The 25,580-nt window shown below is 40.0% G+C and overlaps 1 protein-coding gene across 15 annotated transcripts in view; it reads left to right on the top strand.

Moving 5' to 3' along the window:
- Positions 1–25,580, top strand: part of mef2aa (myocyte enhancer factor 2aa) — a 223,771-nt gene that overhangs the window by 165,538 nt on the left and 32,653 nt on the right. For 10 of the 15 annotated variants that reach the window (XM_087981265.1, XM_087981267.1, XM_087981275.1 and 7 more), the window contains 3 exons: positions 9,657–9,794; positions 13,918–14,137; positions 17,397–17,450. In XM_087981265.1, coding sequence (XP_087837391.1) covers positions 9,657–9,794; positions 13,918–14,137; positions 17,397–17,450 — 412 coding nt within the window. Of the gene's footprint in view, positions 1–9,474; positions 9,607–9,656; positions 9,795–13,917; positions 14,138–17,396; positions 17,451–25,580 lie in introns of all 15 variants that reach the window. The other 5 variants (XM_087981272.1, XM_087981276.1, XM_087981277.1 and 2 more) reach the window with 4 other exon arrangements.

Consider the following 25,580-nt stretch of genomic DNA (forward strand, 5'->3'; position numbering starts at 1 on the left):
CCAATGCAGTGTGTGGATTGTGAATGCAGCTCCTCATGGTGGATTACTTATGTGCATAGAATTGCTTTTGCCTTGAAAATTTTGTTAGCGATTATAGTGAGTTAAATTGTCATGCATATTTTTCTAAAATACAGTTTGGTATTGAGATTGGAGCTATGAGTATTTAGCACTGAGCAAAAGAATGGTTGTTATTTTAAGAAGTAAGTAACCGATAAGAGTGTAAATAGTATTACATAATTACGTTATCTCCTGCCCACCCTGGAATTTTTATTTTTGTCCATATGCTGCAACCGTGAGCCTTTGAAATTTGAGAACCAGTGTTGTAAAATGGAAGGCTGCCTGTTCTGTGCCTTAGAAACAGCTGAGCTTTTGAATGGTTTTCAGGCAATGGGTGGAACACGCAAAATAAAACAAACCAGTCTTGATATCTTTTCTGACTGCAAGATATTCTGTGATGTCAAATACAAAGTATTTTAGATCTCCACGAGACAAATACGTATCCGTAACTTTGTTTTTAAAAAAAAGGTGAGGGGGGGCACTGTTTACAAAAATAATTTAAAGTGTTTGCCATGTTTTAGGGGGTTATCCAAGTTACATAATACTGAATATAGACAATAGCTTATTCAAGCTTGAGACATCAATGTTGTCAGAACCAGGATCCAAAACTCCCACTGCTAACTATCTTAGTATTATATTAAATATTTTGTATAGATAACAAATCTGTCAGTGAATTTAACTTTCTTCTCATTACCCTGATTCCCTGGATCATTCGAAATTGGAGAATTCTGAAAAACTCATCAGGCAGTGCCTGTGGAGAGAAAGCACAGACTCTTTTGGGTCCAGGAATCCTCCTTCAGAAGTGAAATCAGTTCTGATTTCAAGCTGCTAAATGCTGCCAGACGACCTAAGTTTTTTCAGCAATTTCTGATTTTCAGTATCCGCAGTTCTTTGTTCTTTTTTCACCTAGATCATTCAGTGATGTGTGTTGTCTATTGACACTACACATATGTGGACTACCCACCTTAGTCACCCCCATTTTCCCCCTTTCCTCATCGTCGTCATGCTATACCCCATCTAATTTATCTCCTGCCCACCCTGTGATCCTCACTCTCCTGTCGCACCCCCCTCATCCTCACTTGCATCCACCCCCACCAGCCCCACATTGATCCGAACTCCTACATTTTCAATAATATGCGTATGTGCAGTTCCTTTATGTATGATATCATTGGAATTCTCCAACTTGACCTAGTCTTTGTGTAGGTACAGTTGCAAGACATAGCAGGTGCCAGCAGATTCTGACTTCAGTGAATGGGAAGCAGATCTCTTATTCCCAGGATATCACCAATGCTGCTCTGAAACATGCGAGTGGGATAATGTCCTGACCACCAATCTCACTCTGAGCAATTGTGTAAAGAGTTTATACTGTTAAAGCATGTTTGGGCCTAAACTCTGGGCAGTCCTCTTTGGGGATCAATGATGTAGCTAGCGAAGCACTGGTTAATAATGTGCCAGCAATTGCTTTACCCCATCAGGTAGAGTCCTGGATACAAATTGGGACAGCTGCCTGGTCATTAATGCCTTTGCTAATGTAAGTAAACTCAGAACTGACCCATCAATGCCAGCACCAGTCTCTGACACAAAGCAAAAACAGTATTTTGACTGAGGAACTGCCAAGGCATTGAGTGATCAGGCAGCTGTTTGGGATCTCATTAAAGAGAGCTTTAACTCTTCCCTGTCTGTCTGTCATGAATAACCGCCTGCGTAAGCTTGTCCTGGCTAATATAATGACCAGGTAAAAACAATGACTGCAGATGCTGGAAACCAGATTCTGGATCAGTGGTGCTGGAAGAGCACAGCAATTCAGGCAGCATCCGACGAGCTCGTCGGATGCTGCCTGAATTGCTGTGCTCTTCAGCAATAATATAATGACTAGCCTAGGCAGAACTTTTAGTGAACTTTGATCATACTACAAGCAATGAACCTTGGTATTAACTTTTCTTCCCAGCTCCTACTACCATCTGACTACCATGTGGGGTTAAAGAAGTAAATACAGGCAACGTGCCCCTTAGACACTAGCAGATATTGGGCCAAACAAATGTAGTGGTACAGGTTATTAATCAATTTAAATCAGGCCCTCTCAGTGCAATCAGCTCTTGAGAAGCACATGCAGATTTCCTGCTTCTTGCACTGCCACAGTGAGCTGTTGCTGGAAGTCACTCAGTCCTTGGGGGGGCTGAGGGGTGTTGATGGAATTGTGGGATATCCAGAACTGCAGCAATTGTATAAATGGCTACAGCAACAGCTGATTAAATTGCAAGAGGAAGAAAAGTGATCTGTCTTGTACGTTCCTCACAAGGCAGCAGTTAGGTCAAAATTTATCTAACTCGATTTAGCTGGTATTTGTGAAAAACATTTGCAACAATAAATATGCATTCAATCTTTTGCAAACAGCATTTATAATAGTGTTTACTTTATTTGCATTTTTCTTAGTCTTCTGTGCTATATAATTAGATACAAGCAGGATCAATCACATTTGAAAAGCTTTATTCAAAACAAATCAAGCACAGGGTCATAAAGCTTCCAAGCCAAAATTAGGGGAAAATGTACATTTTTCTTTAATACAAAAATAACCTGAGTGAAATAAGTGCGCAGAACAGAAACAATGACCACTTAAAAGAATATAAATTAGTTCCATTTTGTGCAGAGAACGAATTTTTCGTTTGTGTGGGATTAAGGTAGCAGTATATGCAATGCTGGCAAGAATGATGTTGGAAATTGCATTTTGAGTTAATGTCCATAAATGAAGTGAGTGGACCAACCAACTAAAAGAAATCTCAGAGAGCCTGCTGTCTAGCTGCTCCTGACAGCAAAGCTGCTTCAGTAAACATGTCCTCACTTCTTTATGTAGCCTTTGCTGCTGGCTTCAGGTTGACCTCTTGTTTCACAGTAGGACCTTCTGCATGGCAAAACTATGGCGTGTACAATAATTGTCCATGACTATCTAACAACCAAAATTTACATAGCTTTTTCTTTTCACAATCTGCTGAAAGAGAAGAATAGGATTGGCCATTAACCTTTATGCCATTCAAGTAGGATGCTCTGTGAGTCAGGCGCTTGTTATTAATTGCCACAGGTTGATTCAAATATCAGTTAACTTTTTTGCACCATTTATTTGAGTACTATGCACTAATATTAAAGGGTCTGCAAAACTACATGTGAAACATTAGTCGAGTGGGTGAGACATGTCCCATTTCCTGCCACCTACTCCTCCTTCTGTCTACCACACCCATAAAACCTCTGGGGGAAATCCACTCCTATAATGTTAAGTCTGTGTCAGACTCAAGACTGCTAAGCAAAAAAGCATCGAAGCCTCAGATAGAGAGATCTTCCCTTCTGTTCAAAGGAGACAGGGAAAGTTGTTGGACCGGGACCCTTGAGTGGAGGCTCAATAACAGGAGAGCATAATTTTCAGGTGAAAGGCAGGAGGTTTGGAAGGGATTTGGTGACATTCCTAACAGCATCTGTGTGAAAAGTAATCTGGAAGCAATACTCTTGGGTGGGTATTTGAGGCAGGAAACCTCACAACCTTTACCAAGTACTTGGATGAATATTGAAATGGCATCACATTTCAAGGGTATGTGTCAATTGCTGGAGTTAGTGTAGATTGAATTGACTTAGCTTTATTGACACGTACTCAAATGAGTAAAATGAAAAATTTACAAGTTGCTACTTACAATGCCATCTTAGGTACAAAGGTACCTAGGTACAATCTTTAGTTACAGAATGGAGAAATGAAGGAAAAGAAGTTACATTACAGCTGTACACAGTAAATGTAGGTCAGAAAAAACAAGTAAATTAAAAAGGCAATCTTAGAGTAGCTTTTGTCAGTGTAGACTCAATGAACCAATGAACCTTTTCTGTACTGTCTGATTCCATTCAGTTCCCCAGCCATTAGTTTGCAGTTTCTCACGGCATCAAATTTATGTTTCTACCAATGAACACTAAATTCTCAATATTTGGGGATTGGTTGGATGTGCAGGCAAGGCTAAAAACGGCATCAGAACCCAGTGTCTGGGGACCCAGAGCTACTGGCTAAGTTATCAAGAATAGGATGCTTGAGGATGAACCAGAGTATTCAAGGGGCAAAGGGGGCATTAGTAGCTACGGTCAGGAGCTGGGTGGAGGATTGGCTGTTGTGAGGTTTGTGATAAAGGGTGGAAGGAGAGGTTGGAGGTGAAGTTGGTCAGGTGTGGTATGGAAACATGTCTATTTAACTGCATTGGTTTGATGCTTTTACTCTATTGGTTAGCTCCAGAACTTATTTGGGATTTGGCTCGTAATGTTTTGGAGACAGCTCTCGGTTTTGCAAAGTTAAAATGAGACAATGTACAGGTAGATTTTCTGTTTTTTAAAAATAGAAGCCAACAAGTCAAATCCCCACTGCAAAGGAGAAACGCAATATTCATTTAGAAGGGAGGCCTAGCTGATTTTATTTTATGGTAATCTGCTGTTGACCTCTCTTGCAAGTTAGTTCTCTCTAGCAAGCTGAGCAGCTTGGCAAATCTTGTTCATTTATTTGCATAAATTACAGCTGGAATCTGTGTTCTCTGCATATTATGTAAAGGATTCTTGGAAAGAAGAATAAGGACAAATATAAAGTACTTGAAATTTGAGCTCATCTTTTATGAATTAAATTCACTCAATAATCTGATTATTTATGCAGATAGAGGGGAGTGCTTGCTCTTTCCATTCAATATGGCTAACTTTTATTCCATTTTCTTATGCTGTGTGTGCACAAGGTGAATTCTGAAGAGGGAACTTCATATTCCACAGTAATGCAAATAAGAGGTCAAAACAAAACACTTGTTACTAATATACTAATTAATATTAATTAGTGAGCCACCATTGGTTCAGATGCAGAGTTCAGAAATGAGAGTTTTGTAGGTTACCTGGATTACAATGTGGAGAGCGGTTTCTTTTGTCCTTTTCCTAACTCTGTGTCTGTTCTTTTGTTTTGTAACTTCTGTTGTTTGATCCCTTCATCTTCCAATTTTTCTTTGAAAAGCATAATCCTTCAATTTCTCATCTTGTCTCCTGTGAAGAAATGTATCTCATTTAAAAAAAAATTGAGGAGAAATATTTCCCCTCGCCAGTGTGGGGTGAACATTGGTAAGAAAGGTGGGAAGATTCTGAGAGCATGAAAAAACTTCAAATCCCACTGAGAATATTTGCAAGCCTTTTTTCTCCTCTTTCCCCTGCCCCCCCCCCCCCCCCCCCCCCCCCCCGAACCTTAAGGAAATTTTAGACTTTCGTCATTGAGTAGCAGTTACCTTATTTCCATGCATTTGCAGCTGATAAAAGCCTCAACTCATTTTATTTTCTGCACCACTGTGCTTCTCTCCTCTGCCAAGAAATGAGATGGCACACATTCCTGATGTATAAATCTGCACGAATACCTGGTGGCTGCAGCTCACTGATTTGCTTCTTCGGCTATTGCTTTCTCACAACGTCCCTGCTTGCTCCAAGGCCATCATCCTCCCTGATCTTGACTGTTTTGTCCACAGAGGTTGGCATTGGTGAACTACCAGCCACCACCTATCATCATGACCTCCCTCAGACCAAGTCTCACATCACTTCGCCCCTTTAACTCTTTATTTTGGAGCTCCTGGATATCTATGGATTTGCATGTTTCGCCAGGTTGATTTGTATATTGGGATATTCTTGCATCTTGCGCATCTGTGCAGGATGTATCTTGTGTCCCTTAGCCTGCTTTCTTAGTGCTCATCCACTTGAACGCTACCTACTTCTGTCTGCTTCACATTGCTGTGTTAGCACACAGGGTTTTTAGTGCTAGTCACAGGCTGCCAGCTCTGCATCTTGTATTGCCTTTAGCTGCAAATGGTGAGGCAGGGAACTTGTTGCAGTGGGGAGCACTGAACAGCCAATTGGGTGGGTATGCCATTAGACAGTACTATATTGCAGCAACATTACACCTGCAGCATGTGCCAGCAGTTTACTTGATGCAAACACTGCACGTACTTCAAGCAAATGGCTATGAGCAAAGATCAAGGTGAAAGGGTACTGTGCCCAGTCTGGAGACCCCATGCAAGCAGTCAGGTGGGTCGTCCTATTCCAGTCTGGGAGGTTATCCATAATCATTTAGGCACTTGGTCCTATCAGGTTGCAGGAATTCATGTCCAAGCAGTTGGGTCACAGTCAATCCTGTAGTTGAGTGCTACCAGTGCCTGGATTCCAGGTAAGTCAGATGGAGTCCTGTGGAGATGTCGAATCAGGGAGGTGACCAACTTTTCCTGTAATGCCACAAAGGGTGAGATTAAATTTGTCAGAAGTGGGTAGATGGTGGCTGGTGGTGGTGTTAGGTGCAGGAGAGGTGCTGAGGTGTCCTTATTGAGTGAGCAGGAAGCACTGAGGGCAGAATAGGTTAGCAGTTTCAGAGCATGAGGTGGATGAGGGCCATTGAGTGGAATGATGCATGCGATAGTGAAAGTTGTATTCCATGACCCAAAGGGAGAGGTGTGTGCAGTAGAAGAGTTAGTTGGCCTTTTGAGTGTGAGGTAACAGAGAAGATGGTGGAACTAACTTCTGGAGCACAGAAGATCTTTGAACTTCTCCCTGAGCTGCTTGGTATCCTGCTTCGCCCAGGATACAGACAAGTTGGGTCCATTCTGGCTTGCTCTGATGGTGTAGCCTCTTGTGGTTGTTTACAGGAAAAGGTATTGCTCTCTATCAGCCTGACTACCAACACTTCAGCTCCATGTCTGAAAAACAGGGAGCCGGCTTTCCTCTAGGCCAATTCCTCGTGATGACAATAAAATACAAGGTGATTGCCTAGTGATATTATCAATTGACTGTTAATACAAAGTCCCAGGGAATATTCTGGGGACCCAGGTTCAAATCCCACCATGACAGCTGAATTCAATAAAAATCTGGAATCTAATGATGACCATGAATCCATTGTCAGAAAATGCCATCTGTTTTATTAATGCCCTTTTAGGGAAGGGAACTTCATCCTCACTTGGTCTGGCCTATGTGTGGCTCCAGACTCACAATAATGTGGTTAACTCTTAACTACCCTCTGGGCAACTGGGAAGGGCAATAAATGCTGGCCTAGTCAGAGACAGCCACATCCAAAATGAATGGAAAGAAGCAACAATGGTCAGATCCGAGCTTGGAGCATCTGAAATGGTGTGCAGCTGGTCTTCAGATATGGCACCACAGTTCTAAATGACACGTGGTCTGGGCAGTACCAACTTCTCTGCCTGTGCAAGTCCACAAGGACAGTGTCCATTAGCCTAGCTGTACAATTAATGAGGTGAAGAGTGGGAGGTTGAGCAAGAGAGCTGGCTTCAAACCAGGCAAGATCCAGAGCTGTGAATCTCCCTCAACAATTCATTTCAACGGAAATTGAGAAAATATTTCCTTTAAAAGTGGACTAATTTTTACTTCCATCTTGGGCTGTATTATTGATTCTGCACATCCAGTTTTCCAAATAATAGCTATATACCCAAAACAATAAGAGGTTATTATTGTCAAAAAAAACTCTGTCCCATTGCAAACCATCATAAACCACCCAACTTCATAATTTATCTCCTAAATAATTAGAATTGCTGTGCAAATGCTGGATGTGCTTTCTGAAATTCATCAAATTACCTGCTGAAGTTGGTCTTATACAATGGCTTGGATGCACCTGAAGTTTAAAATCGTTGCCCTTAATTTCAAAGCTTTTGGCTTTGCCTCCCCCACCATTCCAAAGCCCAATCTGTTATGTCCGAGATCTCTGCAACCCTCTGTTCCCAAATATTACTTATCCCAAATGTTACTTATCCCAAATTTAATCTTTGTGCCATTGGCTGGCCAATCTCTGGATTTGCCTCCTGAAACTTCTCCTCTTCTCTCATCAGTTAAGAAGCTCCTTGAAACCTTTTGACCAAGCTTTGTTACCTGTCTTAATCTCCCAGTGCCAAATTTTGGTTGCTAGTGCTCATGTGAGACTCTTTTGGAATACTCTGTTCTGTTACTGCATTCATTATGCTAAATAAATACAAGTTCTTGTGGTTCAGGAACTGGAACAACCTGCTGCCAACTCTGCAATCTTTCTAAATGTCAAAATTGTATGTAGCCTTTTTTCTTAAAAAGAATCCTTTCTTGTAAATTATGTCTGATTTGCAAGATCAAGGAAATAAATATAGTGGGCATTAACTACATTTTCCATCTGTTCATAGTGACTGGAAGGGAAGACTATGGGCTATCTGAACTCCGAAAGAGTTCTGGTATGCATTAAGACATCAAGGCGTAGAAATTTGTCTCAGAAAGTAGGCAAAAATGGGTAGTGTTATATGGTTTGTCTGGTATATGTAACACCCAATGCTTTGTTTTAATTCCACTGGCTTGAATATACGGAGCCTGAATATACTGGCTTGAATATATCATTGGAGCCTGATGTGATGTCACCTTTTCTCACTTCTGTTCAAGTTGAATCTCTACTGCCAGAACTTTCAGAATAAGTTATTAATGTATGACTTTTTTTTTCCTTTTTGCTTATAAGTTCCAATCACTCAAAATTGTATTTGTGACTGCTACAAGTATGCTCCGTTGTACATATAATTGACTCCAACCATTTTGTGGTGACCTATTTTGGTGCTGTCAGCTTGTATTAAAAATGTACGATAATGAAGAATTTCACCCGTGTAAAGCAAGTTTGCATATTGAAAGCAAGAAACCAGACTTCACCATCTATATATTTTGCCCCTTCCTTAAATAGTGTGTTTAGCATGTCCTTTCAACTCTGAACCATTCACATCTACAATCCAAGAATATAATTTCACATGATGTGAAATGTGACCAAAGTAAGGGAACTCGTAAATTTATTTGTGTTTTAACTGTGTCGTCAGTTGGCTCAGTTTACACCTGGTTTGCTGTAATGCCAACAGGTATCAATCGCACATTGGCTGAGGTCACCATGAAAGTCAGTCCTTTTCAACCTCACCCCTCACCAGAGGTGACCCTCAGGTTAAACTCCTCACCAGTTGTCTCCCTCTAATGAGGGAGCAGCCCTATGGTCCTCTGGGACTATGGTAACTACTGTTAAACAGCTGCTGTAATCTTCATATAGCTCAGTGAAAGGGAATAGAATGAATTTCATTCTGCAGCTTCCTAAATGAAAATTAGTGCAAGATGGTAAAACTGTTTTTGACTTATTGCTCTATTATTTAATGTTAAAACATTCCTACAATTAATTTTGATGTAGTCATATCATTTTCTTCTCTTTACTGTAAAGGTGGCTGCTTTCGGGCTTACTTCCTGATTTATAAAGATGCCCACTAAGATCGGATAAGTTTTGGGGTGCGTTGCGGTGGTGGCAAGGGGGAATCGTAAATTTTATATTTCTGTCAGTGAACAGTTATTGTTATGGCAGGTTTGTAGTTGTGTGTGAATTTTCCAATTGTATTTCAGACCTTAAGAAAGAAAGGACATAATGACTGTGATAGCCCAGACCCAGATGATTCTTTTGAGCACAGTCCGCTCATGGAGGACAAATACAGAAAGCTTAATGAAGATAATGATGTAATGTTCAAGCGCTATGGTGTAAGTACCTTCATCTGGTATTCTTTGTGTTGATTCTTTAAATCTGCTAGGCACTTAACAAGAAAGAACACAGAGGCTGCGACAGTCCAGAGCCTGACTCATCATACGTGCTCACTCCACACACAGAGGAAAAATATAAAAAAATAAATGAAGAGTTTGATAACATGATGAGGAATCACAAACTCGCAGTAAGTAGATTTTGGCATGTGGTCCTTTTGCTTGAGAAGACTTTGATTTCCTTGCTACCTGATTGCCTGCTCTTTGACTGAAGAAGGCTGCATGAAGACAACTGAACGGAGTGTGAAGCAACACAGAATGAGACCTAATTCACAAAACACGTACCTAATTTCATGAGCTGATTCAGAACTAACTCATTCAAATTACTGTGGCTGGAATGAATCACCCTGTTCATACTGTGTCATTTCAGTTATTACACACCTCCAGCAATATTGTGATTTTTCCATCTCACAACTCATTATCTCTATAATGTATAATAACGCCTATGAATTAATATACAGAATAATTCACTCTAACATTTATAGTTTGAACATAGTGTGTGCCAAGCTGATCCAGAGTTTCCTTAAGGTGTTGTGTTGCATTTGAGAGAATGTGTCTTTTCTCAACCACATCTGAAAATTTATGGAACTCCAGCCTGGGCTTTGAAACTTCAACTGCTGCAACTTCTGGCTTGATTTAAAAATCAGTAAATGATAAGTTTTACAAATCCAATGGTAAAATTTCAACTTGTTCCACCAAATTCCTTCACATAAACCCCATTTGCGAAGCAGAGAATGCATAGTCAAATGTTGAATCAGTTGTAAGTAGTACTGAGTCCTTGAATTGTGCTGCTGCCCCTTAGATTATATATAAAACGGAATAAAACATTCCATGGTATTGGCTGTGTGAAAAGTTACGAGCCAAATGATCATGATGGTAGAATAATATATTTAGAAACTATTTTGAGCCAAGATTGCCTCTGTTTATGTAAGTTAAAGGTGTTAGCTGATCAGGGGGCAATATTTTGAAAACTAAGTGTTGAAATAATTGGCCTTGTTAAAACAACACTTAATACAATTCGTGCAGTTGTATATCTTGTTAATCAAATAGTTGGTATTCAAATCTTGATTGCTTTTCTGCAATAAAGTAGGGGTTATCAATTATTGTCATTTTGTTTACATAATAGTTGACCTAAAAGACTGCACTTTCACATAACTCCTGAATCTAAATTGCACCTGACACCACAAAATGATATCTTCTGGCTCAGTGGATAAATGCATCAATTTTGCGAGAGCATTCATTTCCTGGATTTGATCTCTTGCTGAACTAGCAAATCTAGGGGCCAGGCAAGGGTGTAAAATTATGTGGAAATATCGGGTAGGATTCTGGAATCCACGAACCATTGTTGGGATTATAAATGTGCGGCTGGGAAGTGAGGATGTGGTTGGGATCTGTTAACACTCATTGCCCTGCCTTATGTTTGAGAAATAAATACTTGAGTCCAAGTGGTTGTATGGAAATCTACATTTCAGCATGAGTCACTTCCTCAGGAGAAGAGGAAGCAATATCGTAGGGATTGGGCGTGACATCAAAGACAAGGGGATATTGATTTATAGTTGTCAAATTGCCAGCTGCTCATAGGTTGGTGTTTTCAGACCAGGAGATCCAATGTGAAATTTTATTTCATATCATTCAAAATGATTCATCCAAAAGCAATCTTTTAAAGAATGTAATCAAAAATGTCACGGTATAACAAAGTTTAAAGATGCAATTAAATGAAGTTCGAATGTGGAGTTTCCAAACAAATCTGTCAATGTTCCGATATCAATTTTATATTTCTGTTTATTTAATTGTTGTCTGCAAGACTAAAAGCAAAAGGAAATTAGCAAAGCAATGTTATTTTAATTTGTAACAATGTGCTCAAATGCAATATGTAGTTAACTTCCAGGGTTCAGCACAAGAATTTTGTCATTAGAAACATAGGGCAAGGTTAATCCAGTCTCTCGTGGCTCATTTTATCACCAGAAGTTGCTCCACCTCAGTCCTGCATTAGCAGAAAACCTCTTGCATTTAAGTCTGAGGTGAGAGGAGCGGATCTGAAAAACTCACCAGCTCGTGACAGGATGTCCGTGTTGGAGTGGTTGGTGGGGATTGCGGTTGCTGTCTGTGCCTGAACAAGGAACCCTTCATTGGGGAAAAAGGGGAGAATGCCTAAAGTCCCCCCCCCCCCCCCCACGCCTTGCCTCCAATCAGGGCAAGAATGGGGTTAATTCAAAGTCCAGTGATTCAGGCGCCAACTCAGTATGGTGGTTTGGCCTCCCTGTGAGAATGATTTGGACCTCTCACTGGTTCTCCAGTCAGTAAGTGAGACCCTCATTGCATGCATTAAATCCAAGTTTTGAAGAATTAGGATTGCCTCTGTGACTTGCTTTTAAATTGGAGTTTAACAACTGTTCCAGATTTTATTGCAAATTCTGAAAATACTGTAGAAAATTACTATATAATTCATTCCATTAAAGTTACCTTCAGGCTAAATACAATTAAATCCAAATGAACCTCCATCTTCCTCCTCAGATGTATTGAAATGTTCATTATTTTAATTGCAAATGGTTATTTGGAAAGTTTTCATTTCTGCATAAATTCTTGTAAACTGCTTGAGAAAAAAATTCCATTTTAAATTTGCATAAAATATTTCATTGTATTTATGATTGCAGACTTCTTGTTTAGGACCTGGTGAAGAAGTTTAATATCTGTCTGTTGTCTATCAAATGGCATGTGCTATATCACATTTTGTATTTAACTTCTGTGCTGCTTTTGAGAAACAAGCACGTCTGTGCTGTAAAGTTACAATAATGCACTAATATCAAAGTTGAGTTTTTATTCAGTTAGTCCATTTCCATTCTTGCTAACTTCTGTATAATTTCATTCAACGTATAGTTCTGTTTTACATTATTTTAATCAGCCTGTTAAGACATGTTATAATACAACTTCATGGCAGGTTGAAATTGGACCTTCTGGTCTGGTGGGGGAAAGGGAAGCACTACCACTGCACTAGAAGACTCTCAGTTCTGTTTTAAATATTGGCCTTATTTTATGGAACATTATCAATGTCCTTTATCAAGACTTTTCTTGGAAATAGATAATATCACAACTGGAAAAATGCTATGCTTTTGAACCACACGTACACTGATATGAAAACTAGTGTGTAACATTTAAGAAGCATCACACTTTTAGAAAAGGTTTAGCCCATAAATTATTGATAACATCTGACAAATATCTAGGACAGTAATAAAATGCATTTTTCCATTTCTGTGGTTTAAATTGGTGTTCATTGATTATCAGTGGTACATCAAGTGCATCAGTTCAGGAGCTCACATGTTCTAGTGTTCTTGGATCAGTAATTAGATAAAATCTTTGTTCCAGTTTTCATACTTTTAATTCTATAAGATTGAGACCAAAAGGAGAAAATGCCTTCAGAATGTTTATTTCTGGCTCAAATATTAGGAAGTCAGTTTCCAGAGTGCTCATTAATGGAAGGGCACCTCATCTGCCACCACAGCATATTGCAAACACACAGGCTGGTTGTCACTCCCTGAATTGTGAGAACTTAATAAAAAATTGCCCTTGGTTGTATAGGTAGCCAGTGCTTGTGAATTAATGGAAAGGTACATCTTAACACCAATTTTGGAGGAATAAAGTTATTGCTATGTTGATTATATTTTTAGATTAGATTACTTACAGTGTGGAAACAGGCCCTTCGGCCCAACAAGTCCACACCGACCCGCCGAAGCGCAACCCACCCAGGCCCATTCCCCTACATTTACCCCTTTACCTAACTCTACGGGCAATTTAGCATGGTCAATTCACCTGACCTGCACATCTTTGGACTGTGGGAGGAAACCGGAGCACCCGGAGGAAACCCACGCAGACACGGGGAGAATGTGCAAACTCCACACAGTCAGTCACACGAGGCGGGAATTGAACCCGGGTCTCTGGCGCTGTGAGGCAGCAGTGCTAACCACTGTGCCACTGTGCCGCCCATATCAGATGGAGACAGGAGTAACAACCCTTAAAAGACTGGGCAGATGAAAAGTGTTTGTTTCTGCCTTTGTGCTCACTTCTGTATGGCAGAGCTTAAATCCATGCTCATTATACTACTTTAGGAAATTGCGATTACATCATAAATGCTAGATTTTTGAATGTTTAAAAGCATTTAGCACTCTAAACTCAATCACAGACCATCTTTGCCATTTCTTTTAATGAAATGAGACATATATTAGCATTGAAGTAACATGTTTTTTGATTTCTTTGCAGCCTGGTTTGCCGCCACAAAACTTTGCAATGCCAGTTGCAGTTCCAGTGAGCAACCCAAATAATCTAACCTACAGCCACCCAAGCAGCTCTCTTGTAACTCATTCATTGGTAACCACATCTCTAACAGATACCAGCATGCTTTCACCTCCTCAAGCTACACTGCCCAGAAACGTTGTGTCACCAGGGGCTCCACAGAGACCACCCAGTGCTGGTAATGCAGGTATACTTTATACATCTAACTATTGCAGCCAAAACATTGATATTGAATGTGACCACATCTCTGGAAGGTGTTGTGAAAGATGGCACACAATGAGCGAGCTTTTACTTTGGATTAGGAACTTGTGAATATATGAAATAGAAAAAAAAAATGTTTTAGATTGCCATAAATCCTATCCCCATCAAAAAAAGTCATGAGGTGAGTTTCTGGTTTCACATTTACAACATTGGTCCCTTGCCCAAAGTTTTGGAGGGGGAAGTATTGGTAGATTTGGACATGGGCCATGCATGAATTTTCATGCATCATCTATCAGTTGAGAAAATTGTGGACAGTTAATCTCTCATATGCCTTCCCAGCAGATAAGGTTGTGTATTAGAAAAACTGCCCATTAAGGTTTAGCTACAAGAAGTTGTACATGTTTAACATAATGGACAGAACCAAAGCACTTTGCGGGAGAGCAGTAAAACGCAAAACTAGATGCTGAGCCATGCATGGTGGTGATAGGTCAGATGATCAAAGGTTTGGTCAAGGAGGTATGTTTTAAAAAGTATTTTGGTGTGGTAAAGCAAATGGTGTGGAAAAGCCAAGTGAAGGGAGGAACTTCCAGAACTTTGGGACTAGAAAACAGAATGGGGGGAGCATGGGGACAGAAGAAAAGCCCCCCCCCCCCCCCCTGCTTTATTCCATTTTAAAACTTGAACTGGAGTAATATTTCAAGCTGAATGTACGCTGAACTTTGAAACCAGAATGCTAACAATCGAAAACTATTTCAGGCAATGCCACACTGCATTCCACAGCCTCCCCCTCCAGGCTCCTGATCCATCCCCATTCAAATGCCAGGCTTGCAATCTCTGTTGCTATGTCCTCTTCATCCGAGGGACTGTTTGCAGTCCCAGTGACTCCTACTGTTGACCTAGTGGGACTACTAGAAATGTCAAGCTATCGTGTCAGATCAGATCCTCCTACTGAGGGGCTGGAAGTGTTCTTTTAGATTGCCAGTAAGTGATAATTGCCATGCTGCAGCCTTTCCTTTTAAACTGATATGTGGGTTTGGAACCAAGGCTCCTTGTAAGATGGGACCAGTCCTTTTGCAAGCCCAACTTTTATGGGCTTAGTTCAGTTCACCAGAATGCACTGACCATCTCAGGCCATGACATGTGTGACATCCTTGACATGCAGTTAGCAGAACAGACTTTGGAAATTGATGCAAGTCTGTGCAGTGCTGCTATGTGGTGTCCTTAATCACCATCAAAAATCCAATTATTTGGTCATTCATATGATGTTTGGATCTTGTGAGAAACTTAGTTGCCACAGCTGTCACTTAACACCATTGTTAGAAGAGACAGTCACGTAGCAGTTATGTCACGGCATCATTCAACCAGATATCCAGGATAATGGTGTGGGACAAAAGTACAAACATTTTCTCCAATTTAAATCTAAAAATATAAAGTTAGTAATGTGACAACTAGCATTGATTTGATGCCCTTAAGGGAAGGAATTCTGTTTTCTTTACCTGATCTGACCTACATAGGACTCCAAATCCACAGCAATATGGTTGACTCTTAACTGCTATCTGAAATGGCCCCTCAAGCCAATCAGTTCTAGGATAATTAGACATGGGTAACAATTGCTGTCCTTATAGTGACACCCACACCTCACAAATGAATAAAGAAAGAAAAACTGTGCATTAAAAGTACCATTGGACATAATGAGGATGTGCTAAGTTTCCGAAGAAATGCAAAATACAGTTCTTTTTAAGTAAATGTTTGAATATTTAAATTACAGCTGCACAGTCTATTACAGGTTTATTTTTAGATTACTTAGTGTGGAAACAGGCCGTTCAGCTCAACAAGTCCACACCGACCCACCGAAGTGCAACCCACCCAGACCCATGCCCCTACATTTATCCCTTCATCTAACACTACAGGCAATTTAGCATGGCCAATTCACCTGACTTGCACATTTTTTTGGATTGTGGGAGGAAACCGGAGCACCCGGAAGAAACCCACGCAGACACAGGGAGAACGTACAAACTCCACACAGTCGCCTGAGGCAGGAATTGAACCCGGGTCTTTGGCGCTGTGAGGCAGCAGTGCTAACCACTGTGCCGCCCACTGTCGGTGTACAGTAGATTTTTAAATTATCAAATTAGGTGAACTATTCAAATCCAATAAAGCAAACAACTGCAGATGCTAGAGATATGCAACATAGAGAGAAATTGTTGGAGAAATTCAGGTCTGGCAGCATCTGTGGAGAGAAAGCAAAGTTAAAGTTTCAAGTCTGGTGGCTCTTCAGAACACATAACAAATAGGGAAAAGTGGTATTTATGCAGGATAAGATTAGGAAAGGGTGTGGGGTGAGAAGTGGATAGAGATGGAGTGTGGAGAGAGAGAAGTATGAAAGGGGTAGGAAGACAAGGGGATTATTGATAAGAGGCCAGGACAGAAGAGAAGCTGAGTAAGTGGTAATGAGAGCTAACGGTTGGAGAGAATTGGTGATATTAATTTTATTTCACATCTGCAGTTAATTTATAGTGATTTAATCAAAAAAGAAGTTTTGTAAGCAAAGCTTAGATACATTACAGCCATTTTGTAGTACATGCACTTTGGTATATAGAACAAGAGCAAAGAAGAGTAAAGAAAATTTACAGACTAGGAACAGGCCCTTCGGCCCTCCAAGCTTGAGCCGATCCAAATCCACTGTCTAAAATATAGCTGTAATATATTAGTAAATATATTACACTGACTGTGTGGAGTTTGCACGTTCTCCCCGTGTCTGCGTGGGTTTCCTCTGGGTGCTCCGGTTTCCTCCCACCATCCAAAGATGTGCAGGTCAGGTGAATTGGCCATGCTAAATTGCCTGTAGTGTTAGGTAAGGGGTAAATGTAGGGGTATGGGTGGGTTTCGCTTCGGCGAGTCGGTGTGGACTTGTTGGGCCGAAGGGCCTGTTTCCACACTGTAATCTAATCTAATCTAAATAGTGTCTTTGAGTTTTCTCGTACATATTATTCAACGTATATCATTGTTTTTGAAGATTCTATTAAGTACTAGTCTACTAAAAAGCTGTCAATTCACAATGCAACTTTAAATAGCCTTACTCGATTTTGTAAGAGGAATGTATTTTCAGTCAATAATATAAAACTTGATTTATTTTGACACCTCTTCATAAAGTACATTTAGGAACAGTTTTATTGCCAATAAATTGAGAATGTGTTTCTGATGCATTTGATTGATAACTGGATCTGTCCTCTGTTTTATTATAGGTGGAATGATGGGTGACCTTACAATGCCGAATGGTGCAGGCACCAGCCCTGTGGGTAAGCAAAAAAACCTGGAATGGGCTCAATAGTGTAACCTACTGTCAGTAGAAAAGGGGAATTAATTCTATTACATTCAGGGTTATGTATCTACTTTGGGTGATAATACTACATGAGTTATAATGAGTCAGTAGTCTGTTTTGTAATTCCTGCAATTTCATTAATTTCCTTTGACATAACTGGAGAATGCATAAAATGAGTAGCTGACTTGCTAGCATCCATTTTACTCTGCTATGCAAAGTTTATATGAAATATTGCTCATCCTTTCAATTCCAACCTGCAAGCTGAAACCTGCTGGAATTAGGCATTCAGAAACTTCTGGTTTAAGAAATTTATGCTGTTGTGCTGCCATTTTGTTTGGGTAATTGTTCAGAATCGATGCTTTTTTTTCTGTCTCTCTCCATAATAGTGATTAAATTTAAAAATATAAGTGAGGAACATGACAACTAGCATTGATTTGTTGTAAAACATGTCTGATTGATTGATGCCCTTAAGGGAAGGAATTCTGTTTACTTTACTTGGTCAGACCTACGTAGGACTCCAAATCAACAGCAATATGGTTGGCTCTTAACTGCTATCTGAAATGGTCCCTCAAGCCTCTCAGTTCAAGGGTAATTAGATGTGGGTAACAATTGCTGTCCTTGCTAATGACACCCACATCCCACAAATGAATAAAGAAAAAAAACCTGCACATTCAAAGCACTGTTGGACACTGAGGATGTGATAATTTTCTGAAGAAATGCAAAGTACAGTTCTTTTTAAGTAAAAGTTTGAGTTTGTAAGTAACATCAGAACAAATCAGTTTGTCATTCATTATGTACTTTTGTTCAGTATACAAATTATTGAAATTACTATTCCTCTACTGCTTAAGCCTTTTGTTAACTAACCTTTATTTTGAAAGCACAGTTATTGTTTGAAAATACACATTTGAGAATGTGAAGAGTCACTTCTAAACTTCAAAAGGTTTATGAAGTATCTTCAATATGGTACTCAGTAAGCTTTTGTTGCAAAATCTTCAACCATCATCTGGTCTAAACCTGAAAAGCTGCAGCAATGTCACTTGCTCTACTATTACTGTACTACTGTTAGTTTCTGATAAGGGAAGCTCCACTCCATTGATCTTTTACATATACATGGTATACCAATTTTAAAAAGCAGAGATTTGCAGCTAAAATTTCTGGGATAAGACAAAGCATTCATAGCCAGTAGCAGTCAGTTTGCACACGGTAATTTTTTATGCAAAGTCTGGTTTGGAATATTGCCCTGTTGGCATCTCGCAGGCAACATAGGCAGTCTAAAAGTAGAATATACATGAAACACAGCATCACTTCCTTGTGTAAAAAAGAAAAATGACAATGGAAGTGTCAAATTACCAGCCACCACAAACCGCTTTGGCCATTTTTTGTCATTATGGTTTGGTTGTTGAAAATCACATTCCAGCTTTTTTTGCCTCCAACCTGGCTGCATTAGCCTCACATTCTCCATCCTTCATAAGCTTCGGCTGATCCAGATTCTGCTGCCTTTCGTCTAGTCTGCACCGTTCCAACCACAAAGATTCCCTTAGTTCAGATCTGAAATGGTCCCATATTTCCCAGTCTCTCAACACAGCATTTTACAGCTTTGGTTTGGGTCTTTTATAGATTTGTTACCTCAATCAATGGACTGGATGTAATGGCTATATAGTGGCCAGTGATAGGTTGGAAAACTGGGACAACCTTCTGTGGCCATTCTTGGAACTCCCAGATTAATTCCCAGTTAAGCATCACTTGGGCAGATTTCTGCCTACTGTCAAAGCCTCTGTACTATTTAACATTCCATCTCCAAGAGTCACTGCCAGTCAGAAGCCAGCAATTCTTCAGTCACATTGAAAGCCTCTGCTGTTACTGTAACAAAGGTCCTGTATTGCAGATGAGTTGATACAGACCAGAGCAGTTTTGGGTTGCAGGGGGCATCCTCTCAGGGACAGCTCCAATTGCAAGTAGGGGTGCTTTCTGTGGGCAGAGTGTCTGATCAGGAGGGTACCTCTCACCCTCATTAAAGTTCAGTAGATTTTGCATAGCAGTGGCGGTGGCAGGAGGCTCTTAAGTAGCCATTGCTTTGACATTCAAGGGCTTCAACTGGGAGGAGATAGACAAGAAAACTGTCCTTAATCTTTTCTACCTTGACAATCGGAAAGAGTCGAAGGCTCTTGATTGTATTACACTGCTCTACCCTCCCGAGGGATGAAAGCTAAATAATTAAAGTCAACCCAATGATTCCACAGCAGTTTCTATTGGCAGATCTTGCTCAATTATATCCAGAATTTGTGCCTTTTCAGCAACCTATGTCATCAACATTCCTAACCTGATGATTAACAGTTGGCCTACTTACAGAAATCATTTAACTGGATTCAATGTAACCTTGTGCAATACCATAATGTGCAACTTACAATACCAGGTATTAATTGCATCAGGTTTGCACACTAAATTTCCAACTATCCTCTCCCTTAAAACCCCTTGAACATGTCAGCGCCTAAATCTGTGCCTAAATTTCCATAACTTGTGTAAGAATATTTGTATGAATTGAAGTTTCTTCTGTTGACAGCCATTATTTATGAGCTGTAAAAATATCAAGTTCTACTTATGTTGCAGTTTTTGGGCATTAGTTCAATTTTCTATTTCACTTCATGACTCAGCAGAAATTTTTGTATGCGGATCTGATCCCTCTTCCTCCCTAGCTGCTGCCTGAGACTGAATGAAACTGCTGATAGACTTGGTAATTTATTTTTCCTTCCAAGCTGATTGTATATTTCTGCTGTCAACAGAACTACATATTTTTTTAAGTCGTCATTGTGTGGTCCTTCCCTACCCTATATCAACCCATCTGTTGAAAACCTAATTTGTGCATCTTTTGCTGCCCAACCTGGCTCTATCAATTCAGTTTGTTTAACAGCCTATCCTCCAATCAGTATATGATTCAAATGAAACAAAAACTGTTCTACTCTCATTTCATTGGCTTTGTTTATCAGTAGTCACCGTAGCATCATCTTGCTTCCCTGAGTCCACATGTCAAAAGTAACCACCCACGCAAATTTTCTTTCTGTTCTGAGTTTGCAATTTTTATTTTCAATTCCGAACTTTCTATTTGTGATCCAACCCATTAGCTTGTCTTTCTGTCCATTTAATGGATACTAAGCTTCTTCCATCATACCCATGTTTCAAAAGCTGTTATCCTAGGGGGTGGCACAGCGACTCTGTGGTTAGCACTGCTGCCTCTCAGATTTCATTTCATCCTTGGGTAACAGTCTGTGTGGACATTGCACATTCTCCCTGTCTCTGGGTGCTCTGGTTTCCTCCAACAGTCCAAAGATATGCATTATTGGAGTCCAAATGTTGTAACGGCAGAGTGCAATACTCCACACCACCATTTGTAAGAGACCTTTTTTCAGTTTTATGCTGATGCTTTAAACTTCTAGGCACTACTTAAGTCACTGGTCTGCTTTGCATTAGCTAATGTCAGGTGGATTTTTCTCTTGGATGTAACCTCTTTATAATTCAGATAAGGTGTTTGAATCTAATTAATGTTTCTATCACACTGCTTCCAATCTCAACTTTTCCATTGCCTTTTAGGGAAGATAAAAATCCAAATCAACACATGAAAACTTGAACAAAAATGTGGAAGCCACATATTTAACTTTGACTTTTTATAAAATGGTACGCAGAGAAACATTTTAAATTTGCTTTATTAATTCCATTTCACCTGTGAAGAAGTAAACCATTTTTATCAATACATTAATAAACTGAACTCCAATAATGGCATGGAAGAAACCCACACACCCCAGAAATTATTGGAGAAGCATTATCAGCTTCGGCAAAGGATCTGTGGGTGATGCAAGAAATCTGAGCGAATCATGAGAAGTCAGTCAAGACTTTTTTGTTGTTGAGAGCAACTTGTTGCATTTTGAAACAATTCTGGCTGTTGAGATGAGATCCTGTCTAGTGAGTGGCAAGATTGCTCTTAACTGGAAAAATTTCTTGTTAACATATTTGCTCTTTAATGTGCGGCTTCCTATTCTATAACCTGCCATGAGAAAATTAGATTTTGACAATACCCCATGTGAAAAACATAAGTAGGTACCCCTGGCAACTTCAGTTGATCTCTTGCCCCTCCAGGCTGCCATCTTGGAGATTAGGCAATGATATTCCAGGGCCCCCCCACCCCCCAAATCTCCATCTCTCCACCTTTCCACAATCTAAAGTTGCTAATGCCTGACACCTGTCAACTTCACAGGATCTTCATGATATCTCACTGATCCACTTACAGGCTGCTTCTGCATTTTAACATGGCAGTTTAGGATGCATTAACAATTAGTATTGAAATTTTGCAGCAAGGGCATTTTGTGCACAGCTCACAGATTGGACAATGCTGCATCTCAGCACTGGTCTCTTCCTCGCTTAGCACTCACTGACTTTGTGCCTATCTGGATGCTCACAACATCCCTGCCTTATCGTTTATTTTTGTACTTTGGCACCTAGAATACCAAACTCCCATCACTTATGTCTTGCCCTGCCATTTAGCTGCAAAGCCAAGAAACTTGTCATGGTTATCAGCTGTTATCACTCAAACCAAGGGAGACCACATTCAGTCAGGGTGTCCCTGTATTGTAAGTTAAGGGCAGCCTCTGATATCAGTCCAGAGCCTTATAAGTTGGCCACTCAGTGCAGTTGGGTCAGGATCCTAGGCTAAAAGAAGCTAACGTCAGTGTGATTTTACACTGCAAACATAACTTCAGCTGGGTTCACAGCCTTGAGATTGTGTCAGAGGCCTAACCTCCAATAGTCATCTAATTATTTAACATCTATGGCCTAATACCTAATTGTTCTTCCTGGAAAGTTACCCAATGATGTTGTCTGTCTTAGGAAGAGGATTTGGTGTTTTCCATCTAGTATTATATGATCATTTTAAAAATGAGCCTTTATTTGTAGGGAGGTAATCATAAAGTTTGGCACTTTTATGGGTATGTGGCAGATGGTGCAAGCTCTATAATTAGAATGTCTGCAAAGTGACATTTAACAGATCAAAGTTTTGAGACTAGCACTTTGAGTCTAACATGGATCTGTTTTGATTATTTAATGTGATTATTCAGTAAAATCTGAACTATTTGACCCCCAAATCCATAGTGTTAACCTTTGGTGAAAACTCTGCAAACCTCATGAAGTGAAAATCTTTAGGTGTTATAACCTGAATTTAATAAGTTTAGTCTTGCATTGCAAGCCAGTGGCAAGCTTGATTTTAAAATAAGTTTGTTCTGACCTTATATCATGTAATTTGTCAGTCTAGCAAGTAATAAGACCTGAATGTACTGAAGCAGAGTGAAACAGATCCTTGTTTTACCTGTATCTAATGTTCAGTACAACCCTAAAGTTCAATAAGCTAATCAAAGGTCTGTAGAATACAGTGAAGCAGGACACCGCATAGGAGAGGTTCCCAAAGAGTGGTCATCACTCAGTGGTTGCGAAGCAGAGACTCAAGTTTGACAGTCCATGATTGGCTATGAGGTCTCTTTAAATGTATGTGTTTTTTTTTATTTGCTTGTGCCTGTGGCCTCATTCAGTGAACTCATTGACAGCAACAGACCCAGAACATGGGAGGTGATTTTGTTGTTTCTCTTTTCTGTTTTTATTTCACTGACTCACAGGATGTGTGCTTTGCAGACTGAGCCAGCATTTATTGCCCATCCCTCCTCCTTTTAGAAGGGGGTGGGGAGCTGCGTTCTTGAACTGTCGCAGTCCATTTGGTGTAGGTATGCCCACAATACCGTTACTAAAGGAGTTCAGGATTTTAACCCACTGACACAGAATGAACAGCAATCTGTTCAAGCTCTCAGCAGCACAAAATGACTGACTGTTTACCCCCAATGCAGTTTTCTCTCTGCGGTTGCACCAAGCATGCAGTATTAAATTTGGGTCACAGCAGAAAAGAAATTGGGAAGCACTGGTTCAGTATTCATTTTAGCTGCTGTGTAAGATTAATGACAACTTTACCACAATAAAAAGGAAATGGCAAAATTCAAAGTTCATTTCAATATCACCTGTCTTCCATTTACTTTTACTCTGAAGGTTGAGCCTTGCAACTCAACTTTTATGTTCTGTTAATACTGTAATTAAATTTACAGCATAAAGGGGATTAGCATTGTTATTTAAGTTAGTCATTATATAGTTAATTGTTCACATTGACCGACCAGTAGAAGGTAATGTTGTTACGCATAAACATACTAATATAGTTAATATACATGGTATTTTCTAAAACACTCAACAGAATTTGCTTTACTCAAATGACGGTTTCAGGTTTGTGTTAGACTATGCCAAGCCTTTTATTGATTGCGAAGCTAGTAGCATGTAAGCTGAGCAGAACTTCTGAACATCCAGCAAGCATTTGGGTGACGTCATGTCATTACGTTCCTGGTACACAATAACTTGCCAGCTGACTGTGCCCATTATATGCTATGTGAAGTGGAACAGCAGGTGCAGATTAAGGATGAATCCTGGAACTGAGACCCAGTGAGACCTTGGTAGATCATCAGCTGTTGTTTTTACCTTCCGAGTGAACGGAGAGGCAGCCTTTGAAAATTGCTCAGTATGTCAGCAGGGATGTCAGATTCACATGTTCTTGTTTATTGCCAGAGCTGTTGAGAAACAGACCCCAGCTCTTTCGTTCTCTAGAAATCAATCTCTCATGATTTAAGAGAGAAGCAAGTTGAGTAATGTTTTGACTTTCTGATTCATTGAGGAATTTATAATTTCAGTATTGTAAAATCCCCCTGCAAAAACACACGAATGGGTTGAATGATCATTTTCCGTAAAGCAGAAACCTCGAAATTTAGTGGGTTAAAACACATCCAATAGGGTAGAAGATATGAAAAAAAAATCCAAAAGTGTGGTGATTGCTCTTAAATAAAATGCTTTAAGCCCCTTCCCTATGGCATTAAGGGGTCTAACATTTAGTTGAGGCCCTCTTCTCAAAAATGGACTTGAGTGAACATGACCTTCACTGAACATGACCTTCAGCAGACTTGTTGCATTAAGGTTAAACAGGGCCCTGTGCAACTTGAGAAGCACTGTTTGTGAAGGCTGCCGTTGAAATTGTGGCATAGCCTCCAGCCTGAGAACAAACCCTATTTCCCCCCTACCAGAACTAGCTTTGTCTCTGTGAAACTTTAGAATTGTCTTTGCAATGTATATTTGCCTCCTCATCTCATCTGCAATATGCTGATGAGGCCCGAGTCCAATTTTGGGCAAAACTTGTGCTTCTGGCTTTGAGCTGAAAATTCCATGTTTTATCAGATTGAAAGTTTAGAGAATATTCCCTACTTTTGGTTAATATCAGTGGCAAATTTTTATTATGTGAATTGCACTTTTGGCTGCAACTTGCTTAGTAAATTTGCCAAGGGTGTGCAGTATTCAAATAAATCTTATTTACACATTCAGAATTACTTCAATTTTATATTGATGTGAGAAATTGACATTGAGTAAATAAATTAGATTCAGTTGTATTTAAATTTTGTTGCCTCAAATTTTTTCCAGCATGGATTTTCCTTGTTGCTGTTTTTGAAGAGTGAAACTCCTAGAGAGTCATAGGGATGTACAGCATGGAAGCAGACCCTTCGGTCCAACCCGTCCATGCTGACCAGATATCCAACCTAATCTAGTCCCACCTGCCAGCACCCAGCCCATATCCCTCCAAACCCTTCCTATTCATAAACCCATCCAAATACCTCTTAAATATTGCAATTGTACCAGCCTCCACCACTTCCTCTGGCAGCTCGTTCCATACATGTACCACCCTCTGCATGAAAAAGTTGCCCCTTAGTTCTCTTTTATATCTTTCCCCTCTCACCCTAAACCTATGCCCTCTAGTTCTGGACTTCTCAACCCCAAGGAAAAGACTTTGTCTATTTACTCTATCCATGCCCCTCATAATTTTGTAAACCTCTATAAGGCCACCCCTCAGCCTCCGACGCTCCAGGGAAAACAGCTCCAGCCTGTTCAGCCTCTCCTTATAGCCCAAATCCTCCAACCCTGGCAACATCCTTGTAAATCTTCTCTGAACCCTTTCAAGTTTCACAACATCTTTCCGATAGGAAGGAGACCA

Source organism: Chiloscyllium plagiosum, unplaced genomic scaffold (genome assembly GCF_037043375.1).
Source record: "Chiloscyllium plagiosum isolate Xiang-an unplaced genomic scaffold, Cpla_swu_hap1 HiC_scaffold_39, whole genome shotgun sequence".
Taxonomy (NCBI): domain Eukaryota; kingdom Metazoa; phylum Chordata; class Chondrichthyes; order Orectolobiformes; family Hemiscylliidae; genus Chiloscyllium; species Chiloscyllium plagiosum.